This window comes from Lynx canadensis, chromosome D3, assembly GCF_007474595.2.
Source record: "Lynx canadensis isolate LIC74 chromosome D3, mLynCan4.pri.v2, whole genome shotgun sequence".
NCBI classification, from domain to species: Eukaryota; Metazoa; Chordata; class Mammalia; order Carnivora; family Felidae; genus Lynx; species Lynx canadensis.
In genome coordinates, this window is record NC_044314.2 from 87,615,566 (window position 1) to 87,628,318 (window position 12,753).

Below are 12,753 nucleotides of genomic sequence, written 5' to 3' on the forward strand. Positions count from 1 at the left end.
TCTGGTAGGTTTCTGTGGGATTAGGGTGTTTCCCAAGCGGTAAGTGCTTTCCCTGCTTAATTCCCTTGGCTAAGTAACCAGACGGTATTTGATGGCAGGCAGGTAATTCATTCATTGGCCAGAGAACGGAGAAGGGGAGCTCGTGCTCTGAAGGCACCTTCTCGCAATTAGGACTCAAGGCAAGGGTTTCTGGGGTTAGGGTAGAAGGGGCTGGTATGCAAGCCGACATGGTTTTTTTTTTTTTTTTTTTTTTTTTTTTTTTTTTTTTTGGGAAAAGGGGGAGGAGGCTTCTTCGAATCAGAGAGTATCATTTCTTCCCTTAAATGGGAGCGGTCGCACGTGTCAGTGCGATGGTCGGTGTGTTTTTTGTTTTAACAATTAGGTGGTAGGGCACCTGGCTGGTTCAGTGCAAAGAACGTGCCACTCTTGATCTCTGGGTTGTGAGTTCAAGCCCCATGTTGGGTGCATAGTTTACCTAAAAAAATAAAATCTGGGGCACCTGGGTGGCTCAGTCGGTTAAGCATGGGACTTCGGCTCACGTCATGATCTCGCGGTCGTGAGGTTGAGCCCCACATTGGGCTCTGTGCTGACAGCTTAGAGCCTGGAGCCTGCTTGGGATGCTGTGTCTCCCTCCACCCCGCCCCCCCCCCGCCCCTTCCCTGCCCATGCTGTCTCTCTCAAAAACAAAAAAATAAACATTAAAAAAAGTTAAAAAAATAAAATCTTAAACAACAGCAAAACAATTAGATGGAAATGATCCCGACGTCATCTAGGGGGTTAACAGTCATCTGAACTGGATCAAACTGGTGGAAAACTGGGGACTCGTTTGGAGTTTGTTGGCGAGTCCCTGGTGGCAAGGGGAAGGCAACAGAGAATCTCGAAGCCCTTGGCGTCAGCCCCCATCTCCCTTTACTTCTTACTTCTGTTGCTGCCTCCAAAGTTTTCGCCATCTCTTTAGACAATCTTAGGGCGTCGCACCGGGCGCGGGAGGTTTCCTGATACTGTCGCTTTCTGGTGTGGTCCACGTGAAACTTAGCCTGCGCGCGAAAGGGATGATGGTGGGGACAACGATGTTTGGCCTTTCAGAGCCACCATCCAGGCTCGGGGTGCGCGGAGCCGCCTTGTCCCTCCGCGGCCGCCGTGCGTCCGTTACGTGGCAGCTGCCGGCGCCCGCCAATCCACGGCGCCCGCATCAGCCCCCTCGGGTGGCGCAGCCGGAAGGGGCGGAGCAGAGGCGGCGGCGGCTGAGGAGGCAGCGGTGGCGGCGGCGGCGGCGGCGGCGGCTCTGGAGGCCGCGGTCCCGGTCCTGGCTTCGGCCCCAGCCCCACCATGGTGACGCTCGCCGAGCTGCTGGTGCTCCTGGCCGCTCTTCTGGCCACGGCTTCGGGCTACTTCGTCAGCATCGACGCGCATGCCGAGGAGTGCTTCTTCGAGCGGGTCACCTCGGGCACCAAGATGGGCCTCATCTTCGAGGTGGCCGAGGGCGGCTTCCTGGACATCGACGTGGAGGTGCGGGCGCGCTGCCCGCGGCCGAGGCGGGGTCGCGCGGCGGTTCGGGGTTTGGAGGCGCTGGGGCCCGCGCTGGGTCTGCGGGGGCGCGGGGCGTGGAGGCCGCTGTCCGAGCGCTGGGAGGGGCCCGGGCCGCCGTCTGGCCTCCGCCCGGGCGACCCCCTAACGGCCCTTTGCCCCGCGGCCCGCCGGGATTCCGTGCCCCGGGATGCCCCGCGGATATGGAGCCGTCGCTTAGTTGCTTTGCGTTCTCAGTTTGGACGGCGGGTTCCCCGTGGAACCTGTCGCTGAGCTTCGTCGACCAGGCGCCGCGTGTCAGCTCCGGGCCCAGGAGACGCTTAATCTGTCGCGGCTAGCCGAGGGCCGGTCTCATTGGGTCTGCAGCTGCATTCCGTCGTGTTACGGATTAGTGTGGGAAAAAGTAAAGCGAATGCCACTGACGGAGGCTAGGCAGACGTTTGCGTTGTGCATTTCTTTATTTTTCATAGAAACAGCTTCAGTGTTTAACCTGTTTTCATGCAGACTTCCAGATACCTCCTTCTGCCGTCTCTGGCTAGGGGAAAGCTGGAGTTGGGTCATTCATTTTAGGCGTGATGATTACAGATAAAGTGTCTGGAGAAAACAGGAAATTATTTTAGGAAACTAGCGGTCCCCGAATTTCCTCCTATACCCTTTTTTTTTTTTAAACCAAAAGAGTGTTTCGCGTTTTATTTATTTATGTATTTATTTAGGAAACCAGATGTAAGTAATACTTAAGTTCACTGTTAGCATGATTAATTGGGTTCTAGGATTTTCCATCTGGCAGTGAACAGCAGAGTTGGGCACAAACGACACAGTAAGAGTGAAGTCCAAAAATAAGGGGATAGTGGAAGGAGTGACTGATAAAATTAGTTAAGACGTTAAAGGTCAGTTATTCCAGTCTCCAGATTTTGCACGCTTTCTAAGAGGAACTAGGGTGACCAAAGCCTAACCGCTGATGTGTAGCAGATGGATGAGAACATGGGTCCCTTAATTTCCAGTCTAGTCGTTTTCTTAAGCCTTCTGGCATCTCAGATAAAGCAGATTCCTACACTGGTTTGCAGCAATCATTTAGGGAAACCTAGAAATGTAGCTTGCTCAGATTTTTTAGTTTTAAAGATATTTTTTCATGTTTTGGTGTTAGTAGTTGAGTTTGCATGTGTGTTGGTGATACAGGCCAGTTGGAGACAACGTGTAAGGTGCTATTCTGTTTCTGAGGAGTTGATGTTTAGGTTGGACAGATGAAACGTACATACTCAGAACTGAAAGGTGCTTTGGAGAGCCATCGAGTCCAGCTTTGTTTCATAAGTGCGAGACCGCAGCCCAAAGACGTTACTGTCACTAAGCGAAAGTTAAATTTTCTTAGCAAATATCGTACTGCCAACGACACCACTTACGGAGAAGTATGGTTTTAAATCTTTTGTGATGTGCATTTCTCTCCTGCCTCCAGATTACAGGGCCTGATAATAAAGGAATTTATAAAGGAGACCGAGAGTCCAGTGGGAAATACACATTTGCTGCTCACATGGATGGAACATACAAGTTTTGTTTCAGCAATAGGATGTCTACTATGACTCCAAAAATAGTGATGTTCACCATCGATATTGGGGAGGCCCCCAAAGGACAAGACATGGAGACAGAAGGTGAGCTGAACATTAAGACTTCTATCACGTTCTAAGAATTAACATTGTGTACGTTTTTATTCATCTGAACGGAGTGTTTATTTTGATTTCTTATTCTAGGCTCATTCACCGTCTTTAAAACCAAAAGCTTTTGTGATACATACTTTTTATTTCTCCAGGACTCCTACTTAACAAAAATAATTTTCTGGAATTTTATATTTCAGTTCTTCACAACGGCCTCTTGCAACTTTTCTTAGTCATTCTGTGCTTTTGTAAGCATGTAGGTTGTGTGCGCTTTAGGTGGTTGTGTGGATTTGCTAATCCTGGTATATACATTGTTGTTTATTGTTCATTTATACATGACTAGTTTGGTTAAATTTTGTTGTTTTATTTTTGTGTGTGTTTATATTTTACACTTTTCTTTAGGTGGTGGAGATACCTGGGATGGTAGGTAGATTGTGTTTTGGCAGCATCCTGTCTTTCTGCGCATTTTTGTTTGCTGCTAATTTCTGCTTTCCTTCATTCTAACCTGTTTGTTCGCATGAGAGTGTTTTTTCTCTTAATTACAAAACCCCTACAACTAATTAGAGTTTTAGACTGATTGTTTTCTGTGGTTTTTACTTGGATGATGGGAGGTACAGGTTAGGTCATTTTAAATTAATGGCATTGGAAATATAGGGATTGACATTTTAGTAGTAACATCATACTTTGTTTCTTTTAGATGAATGTTGAGGGTGAAAAGATTCAATTGTAACTGGAGGAGTAAAAGTCTTAATTAAACATAGCTAATGGCAAATGGTGCTGTTGACTTTTAGGGAGTACTTCGTTGGCTTGTTTTTACCATTATTATAGTTTTCTAACTTGAAATTTGGTTGGACGTGAATTCCAGTTCTAGAAGCTGTGTCTAGATATGGTGAGAAAGGCTCTTTCAGCCATATGTTGCAGTTAGATTGATTTATATTTCTCTGCTGACCAGCAACAAACCCTGAATTGAGTCTTTTCGAGGAATTGGTTACCAAGAACCAGCACATTTGGATTTTTGGAGGGGAGGGGGCACGGTGTACATCAGGATTTGTGGAAACTAGCAGTGCAACACGTTTCATAGTGTTAACGTGATAATATTTGTTTTAGATATTAAGCAGTTTGTAGGGTACTTACATCATAAAGAAGTTATTTGTTGGGGCGCCTGGGTGGCTCAGTTAAGTGTCCAACTTCAGCTCAGGTCATGATCTCACGGTTTGTGAGTTCGAGCCCCATGTCAGGTTCTGTGCTGACAGCTCAGAGCCTGGAGCCTGCTTCAGATTCTCTCTCTCTCTCTCTCTCTCTCTCTCTCCCTCTCCCTCTCCCTCTCCCTCTCCCTCTCCCTCTCCCTCTCTCCCTCTCTCCCTCTCTCCCCCTCCCTCCCTCCCTCTCTCCCTCTCTCCCTCTCCCTCTCCCTCTCTCCCTCCCTCCCCCCCCCTTATGCTCATGCTCTCTCTCTCTCTCTCCTTCCCTCCCTCTCTCTCTCCCTCTTATGCTCATGCGCTCTCTCTCTCAAAAATAAATAAACATTAAAAAAATAAAGTATTTGTTAGGTTTTGAAATCTGTAGAATTTAGAGAATCCTACTACTTAGTAATTCTTGTGCTTGCTTTTCGGGGCCACTTACGGCGTAGAACTTGGCTAACCCAAGGAGAATGAGGAGTTTTGAAGGGGTTTGTGCTTGTTCATTTTCTGGAAATTGGTCCTTTCTAAATTTAGAAAATATTGGTTGAGGAATGTGAGTATTATTCTTAAATAATCCTTTAACATAATATTTAAAATCCTTGCTTTTGTTAATGTTGACGAATGGAAGCTGTGAAATCAAACCTTACTCTAAAGGAGTGGTCCTCAGGCAAGGGACAGTTTTTGCCCCCCAAGGGAACATTTGGCAATATCTGGAGACTTTTTTTTTTTTTTTTTTAAGTAGGCTCCATGCCCAGCGTGGGGCTTGAATTCCCTATTCTGAGACCAAGAATCACATGCTCTACCAACTGAGCCAGCCAGGTGTCCCTATCTGGAGGCATTTTTGATTCTCATGGCTGGATGGAAGATCCTACAGTGCACTGGACAGGCCCCCCACAACAAAGAATTTTCTGCTCCAAAATGTCAACAGTGCCATTCATGAGAAGCACTGCTCCTAAGGTCACATCATGCTTGGGGCTTTCAAAGTGAAGCTAGAGAGGGATGATTGGAGATTCCAACCTAACTACCTTAATATGGGAGGGGCCCTCCAGTGGGAATTTTCTCTTGTGGTATATACTTTTTTCCTAACTGTTTTGTTCATTGTCACACCGTAGCACTATCTAGAAGCATACACTTATTCTTCAGAACTGTCTGTTCACCTTGTATTCATTTTTGGCTAAAAAGAATACCTGATTTTAAACCTTGTGCAGTTGTGAGCTTGTTTTTTCACTTACAATGCCTGGCATTCCCCACTGTAGTGAAATTACTGCTTTGAGTTTCATAGAAGAATGTTTGAGTTTTGGTGTGAATTTTTTCGAGAATGTTTTCAGGTTTTTCTACACTCAGCTTCATTGAATTAAAAGTCTGTTTTGATGCTGCTTTTAAATTAACATTAGAGTTATATGATTCTAATGCTATTGCTCTTAACATTAGAGTTATATGATTCTAAGGCATAGATTTTTATTTTAGTTTAAATATTGTTATTTATAGGATTATTAGGAATTTGTTTGTTTTATATTTTGTTCTCCCCCCGCCCCGTCTTTTTTTTTTTTTTCCCTTCAGTTAGCAGTCAGTATAGTGAACTTAGCAACAATTCATTAGAGGAGATTTCTTAGGGTTAACTGTTCTCCCTTAGTTAGTAAGTATTACATAGTATGTTTCCCACCCTGAAAGAGGTTTCTGTACTGGTAATGAACTTTAAAAAATGCTTTGAGAATTAAATTGTCATCAGTAGTCCAAAGTGATGTCTGAGCCATTTCTAAACACCTTCTTTTACATGGCTTCTCTAAGGAATATTTTGAGGACTATTGCTTTAAAAGTATTTTTCAAAAGGAGATTGCCAAATATGTGCCAATCTGTTTTCAAATTTTTCTGTAGCTCACCAGAACAAGCTAGAAGAAATGATTAATGAGCTGGCAGTGGCAATGACAGCTGTGAAACACGAACAGGAGTACATGGAAGTCCGGGAGAGGATACACAGAGCGAGTAAGTTAATGCCGTCACTTTACAGCAGTGTTTGGTGGCCATGAAATTGTGAAGGTGTATTTCTCAACAGCTTGTTTATATTTTCCTCATGTGAATGTTTTATAAACATTATCTTACTAAAGCCTTGACTTAAAAAAAGCACCTATGCAAAGGTATCTTTTGAGTACATGTTTGTAGAGCTTTGTATTGGACTAGTTTATTATTGGGACACTAAAGTGAAAAATGCTGCGAAGATTTAGCATGAGCTTTTAAGAGTTTTAAAGAATCTATGGTCAGCTAAGGAATATTCAGTGATAGTTTTCCTAAAGCAGAAAAGAAAACTGTGAAATGGTTGGTTTTTAATCACATATTTTGAAATTTCTGTGCCAATATTATTATTATATGCTGAGAGTTAGCTTTTTTCCCTAACATGGAACGTTTAATTTAGATAAAATAGCACTAAAATGTGAATCTAGGCAGCCACCAGGTGAAGCTCAGCTTGGGTTCTTAAATTTGTAAACTGGGGACGGGGAGTATATTTGTCTGTGGAAGCAGTGATGGCTGGAAGGAACCCCATGTTTAGTCGCAAAAGCCCATGATGTAGCCTTAAGCACTATGCTGTGCTTTTGCATGTAAAATTAAGAGGTACCATATTGACACACAGACCAGATACCATATCTTAGATCCAGGTCCACATCTATGGTTCGGTGTTTTTTTATCCTCCGAATAGTTCTTGGGGGTAGACTGCACGGGAGCAAGCTTGTCTGTGAATGCAAAGTGCTTTATGTCAGGAGTCTGTTCGAGGTTGGGGTAGGGAGTGGAGAGAAGAGTGACTCTAAGGGATAGTGGGCACAGGCTGAACCTCTTGAAGGCGTGGTTTGTGTTCCCCCTTCCCTCTTACATCTCTCCTTGCCACATATGGAAATGGGCCTTCAGGACCTAGAGCACACACTTTGCCCTTCCTTGTATGGGAGAGTAATGAAAAACCACAACAGGCTGGAAAAGTGAGAGCCTTTTTTTTCGCTGATATGGAGCCCCTGTTTTCGCTGATACGGATTGGGGCGTGAGGTGGGCCAAGGCTTGTGTACATGCACCCCTGCCTCTTCCACCATGATTCCTTCTCTTTGCCTCCACTCATAATCTGTTCCTCTGGGATCACCACCTTTTCGCCCTCACCAGGCAGGAACCTATTTGTTGAGTACCTTGCTGACCACCAGGGGCCAGCCCATTCTGAGATGAGAAGGACACTGAGCAGAGTCTGAGGTCCAAGAGCTTTCATTGCTTTTTGTTTTAACCAGTTCAGACCTGATGGCTTCAAGGTTATGGGAAGTTCTTGGGAACACGGCAGCCAGAGGGAGCACCTGTCTTCTGGTCTGTAGAAGACATCCAGCCTTATTCTTTCACACCTTATTTGCGCGGAGATGCTCCTGTGTTTGTTTGACAAATATAATTTTAGGCATTCTGTTTATTTTTGCAAATCAAATAGTTCCCATGATGTTGTTTGGTTTTTGTACATCTCCCTGTAGCACTTGCTCCTTAGAAATGAATGTAATGAAACTTTTTTTTTTTTTTCCCTACTACAGTGTTGTGATAATAACATCTTCTAGGTCTGGCAGATGTGTGAGTAGTGTGAGGACAGTGTCTTACATACACACTTTTCTAAGCGAAGTGAAGGGAGAGAGAAATACTTCTTTTTACATGATTGGTTAATATTTTGAAGTGTTGACTCAGTCATTCCCCTTTCAGACACAAATCTTGAAAAGCTAGTCATTCACAGGTATGCTAGATATTGGTTACTAAGTCTTCAGCAGAAGTAAACTTCATGCCATGGTTATTACTAAAATTTTAGCTTGGGTGATTTTTTAGAGTTCTAGTTAATAATGTTTTTGGGTGTGTGTCTTTTCTCACTCTGGGGGAAAAAAGCCACACTTTTTAGTAGCTAAGTTATCTTTTTGGGAACTTGTCCATTGCTTTTCACTTCTTTTTGAGGGATTGTCAGTCCACTAGCTATTTTAATTTTAGTCAGTGTTTTACAAATGATACACATATGTCTAAAAACATGCACTCAGCTGATTTATACCGTTACTGTCTTGCTAATTATAATTGTTTTTAGTATTGGCCATTTGTAGAAAAATCAGAAACTGCCTAGTAATTAAAAACAATTAGGGCTGTAGAATTTGATGGAAAATGTGAAAGAATATGACATAGATTGAGCTTCAGAATAAATGAATAAAGAGTGGTCATGGCTGTTACTTTAAGGATGAGATCCTTAGCTAAGGAGTGGGGTAAATCATGAAACTGGTTCCAGGTTGGTAGTAAGCGCTAGTAGTGGTCCATGAGACTGAGAAACCTCCTGCATCTGGAACAGCTGCCAAGTGCATCATTGATGCTCAATATTTGTTAAATACGTGTTTAAGGAAAAAGTCACTTTGACACATTTTGACTTGGTAGGTAGTGCTTTTTGGGTAACTGTATGATCTTGAAATAATCTCTTAGTTTTTTTTAAGTCCGTTTTCTGATTCAGCAAAAAGGATTATAATGTAGGAATATTTTAATGGGAGGGAGAAAGAAGGTTGTATTGGGTTTTAACCCTAGAGGTTAAAGTCACTTGGGCAAGTCACTTTTCCCCATAGATAAGCGGAACAGGCTTGACCATACCCCATGAATCCTTAAGGTCCCATATAAATCTAAAATTTTCTGCTTCTAAGTTCGTTGAGTTGCTTGGGGACAAAAGACAAAAATACTTAGAGTACTCTGAATGGTGTGCAAAATATTCCTTCCCTAAAGACTAGGATGATTTATGATGCTTATGCCTTTTTTTTTTTTTTTTTTGGTGTTAAATTTTGTTTGTTTGTTTGTCCTCACAGTCAACGACAACACAAACAGCAGAGTGGTCCTTTGGTCCTTCTTTGAAGCTCTTGTTCTAGTTGCCATGACATTGGGACAGATCTACTACCTGAAGAGATTTTTTGAAGTCCGGAGGGTTGTTTAAAAAGCCTTTTCCTGATGATCTCAAAATCATAATTCACTGTTTACCAAACATCTTGGTCATAATAATGTCATTAGTTTCTACATTTTTATTTTCAGAACTGTACATTCACAGCTTATGTTTCTTTGTGATTAATAGATATTGGGGGAAAACACCTTTTTAGGAAAGTTATAGTGAAAATTTGACACTTGATTGGCATAATTTCTTATTTGAATTCTGCCTCCATTATATAGGCCTTTCAGAACTCAAACACTGTAAGTGAAATACAGGCATATAGTCACTGTTATATCTATTTTCCTTTTGTTTTCATGACAAAATGCAGTTTGTTCAGACAAGTACTTTACGGATAGTACTTCGCTAAAATGACTTTGGATCCCTTACCTGCAGTTCAAGTCATTAAAGATTCATTTTGTTGAGTCCTTAGGAGAAACAAGTCTGAATCTTGACATTTTCCACTCAGCCTGTTGGCAGCGCTCTGACTGGGGTGTTACCAGGTTGTTACTTTTATACCTGTCTGTCTTGTTTCTGCTTTGAAGATAAGACTTCCCCAACAACGTGTTCCCCCCCCTAAATTTGTATTTTGAACCTAGGACTCAATCACCTCCAATTAGGTTGATGACACAAGCAGCTAATAACCATTTTTGGTTTCTGCCTAACCTTGTAAGAAGTCTCTCCTAAAGCCAGTTCTCTGGGTGTTGCAGCAAATGGTAGCTCTTTTCTTTCTGTGCTGGCACACCCACTTTCTCCACTCTTGGCATGTAGGAAGTGTGCATTCAGGCAATTGGAAAAATCTGGATTTTTGATGCCAAAGGGTTAAAGCCTCTTGGATTTCATTGCAGTGATATACAGCCACTATTTTATTTTTGATCAGTGGCATTTTGGCCACTGTTTAATTAGGGTACTGAACATCACTGTCAGTACTAGGATTTTGTTTTTGTTTTTCTTGGGTCTCTATTTTTTGGCACATGTGAGTTTTGTTTTGTATAAAATGACATGACTTTCTCTTGGTCTCTGATGATGGGTTTAAAATCAAAGGCGCATCTGGTTGTGGTGTGGGGGTGATCCAGGATTATGTTGTGACTGATGTATGTTAGTTACTTGTACATTTTTTTTGGATCTTTGCAAGGGGAAAACTACAAGTAACGAGTTTTATATAATTAATTTAAATTTGTTACAGGTTTTCATGTTCAGGATAAACAATTTTTCAACCTTGGGTGAAAATACTGCAACAGTTTTAGGGTGACTGTATTTTACCTTAAGACAGCTGTTGCAACTCCAATTTTTTTTTTTTTGGGTGTGTGTGAAAACACTTCAAAATTGAATTAAAAGATGTACATTTAAAATTGGTTGTGTATCTAATCTGCCCCAGGTTCAGTAAATAAACAATTCTTTTTAAAAACAGTCTTAGTATTCTGTTTCATATTAATGCTTAAATAACATTTGTTAAAGTACCAGCTTTCTATTCATATTTCAAATGACGCACGTTCATGTTTTCTGAGTTATCATGCCTGATAAATGTCTGTCACTTTTTTTAAATGTTTGTTTATTTAATTTGAGAGAGCTCTAGTGATTACACAAGTGAATGGGGGAGGGACAGAGAGAGCGGGGGGAGAGAGAATCCCAAGCAGGCTCCACGCTGTCAGCGACAACCCGATGTGGGGCTTGAACTCATGAACAACCATGTGAGATCGTGACCTGAGTCGAAATCAAGAGTTGGATGCTTAACCGACTGAGCCACCCAGGCACCCCAGATTGTCACTTCTTAGGTTTATAAACTTGAGGATCATAAGTAGGAACCCAATATTAGCTTTCTTTGTGTGGTTTTTTTGATGATTCATTGTAAACATCTTAAGTATTTTTTCATTTGGAGAAAATTGAGGTTTTTTTTCACTCAAGTATGTGGTTTATGCATGCGGGAAATAAATTTAGGAAGAATTAAGTGATTTGTGCAAGGCCCTCATTGGTGGAATCAAAAACTAGATCACTGCTTTTAGAAACTGTTCCTCTTCCTCTATTACACTAAGGGCCTGCTAAATAATAAAAGAAACTACCATTTGTTGAACACTGGCACTCTGCTAAGCCCTGTATGTGGTCTATCTCATCTATTCTCAAAACAGCCCTTACTTTTGGTGTTATCCTAATCCTCATTTTGGAAATACGGAAACAGGCTTGGAAAGCATCTAAGGATCTGAAAATTAGTAAGTGGAGCCCCAAATGCAAATGCAAGAAGACCTTTTCCCTCAGGGTTGGTTTTCAGAACTGTGGAAGTCCCATTTTATGTATTTATTATATTATTATTATTATTATTATTATTATTACTTTAATGTTTATTTTTGAAAGAGAGGGAGACAAAGGATCTGAAGCAGGCTCTGTGCTGACAGCAGAGAGTCCGACCGGGGGCTCGAACTAACGAACTGTTAGATCATGACCTGAGTCAAATTTGGACGCTTTAACCAACTAAGCCACCCAGGTGCCCCTGGAAATCCTGTTTTATAAAACAGTTGTCAAAGGTATTTTGTTTGTGATGTGATCCTATTTCAGTGGAGACGTTGCCTCTAGCTTTTTTATCTTTCACTTCATTTAGTTTGAGATAACGAGTCTGTAGGAGTACTGCATATTCCCATTTATCCATCCCCAAAATATTTGAGTGACTGCTTTGCGCTATCATTTGTAGCCACTGGTTAAACAAATTAAAGAAAAATTCCCACTGTCGTGGGGTTTACCTTTCAGTGGAGGAGACGAATCTCGTATGTAAATTAATCGGCGTATTAAAGGCAAGTGCCATGGAGGAAAAATAAAGCGGGGTGAGCGGTTTTAGTGATTAGGAAAGAGAGGCATCACTGAGATGACATCTGTGAAGACCTGCTGGATGTAAGGGAGCAAGCCATGCACGGAGCAGGGACAGCTATGTGTTGACAGGGCCCAGCATGTAACAGGTGGTTGGTAAAAGCTTGCCAAATGAATGTGTGCGTGGACGAATGAGTGGCCGCAGCCAATGGTGAACCCGGAAATGGGAAGATAATGTTCTCCTTTGGGGCTTTCACTTTCTCGGAAGTAAACCAACGTCTATTGTACCAGGCATCGGGTCCCCACCATCAACCCTATCTATCTTGCATACCTTGCATACCTGGGGTGCATTTCCGTCCAGTCCCTCCAGACCCACTTGTCCTTTGGCCAGGACGCGGTGTTGTGCTGCCACCGGCCTCCGACGGGCGCAGAAAGTGAGCGAACCGGAGCAGAATCCCTCCCGCCGAAAAGCCGCCGCAGAAACGCCTGCTCGCGGGGGGAAGGCGCCCGAGCCCAGGTGGCTGCGCGGGACGGACAGTACAACTCGGGACCTGGTCCGGCTTCCACTCTCCGGCGGTCAGCTTTCCAGCCTCCTGCCGCGAGGGCGCTTTCCCCACCCTGCGGAACTTTGCTGCCGGAGTTCGGTTCCCGGCGGTCCCGA

The 12,753-nt window shown here is 42.9% G+C and overlaps 1 protein-coding gene and 1 long non-coding RNA gene across 3 annotated transcripts; one reads left to right on the forward strand and one right to left on the reverse strand.

Moving 5' to 3' along the window:
- The first annotated feature begins 1,220 nt into the window (after positions 1 to 1,220).
- TMED2 (transmembrane p24 trafficking protein 2) lies at positions 1,221 to 10,706 on the forward strand. Of its 2 annotated transcripts, XM_030335785.1 has the most exons (5): positions 1,250 to 1,509; positions 2,978 to 3,170; positions 3,576 to 3,596; positions 6,230 to 6,337; positions 9,184 to 10,706. In XM_030335785.1, the coding sequence occupies exons 1-5, from the start codon at positions 1,330 to 1,332 to the stop codon at positions 9,306 to 9,308; spliced, it is 627 nt and encodes a 208-aa protein (XP_030191645.1). In that variant the 5' UTR covers positions 1,250 to 1,329; the 3' UTR covers positions 9,309 to 10,706. The 2 variants fall into 2 exon arrangements, with proteins under 2 accessions (XP_030191646.1, XP_030191645.1); XM_030335786.2 differs by lacking the exon at positions 3,576 to 3,596 and having other exon boundaries at positions 1,221 to 1,509; positions 9,184 to 10,345.
- On the reverse strand, positions 1,967 to 12,730 carry LOC115527982. The gene is made up of 2 exons (XR_003973125.1): positions 12,424 to 12,730; positions 1,967 to 2,121 (listed from the first exon to the last, which is right to left on the reverse strand). It is a non-coding gene; the product is annotated as an uncharacterized LOC115527982 (long non-coding RNA).
- Between the last annotated feature and the right edge of the window lie 23 nt (positions 12,731 to 12,753).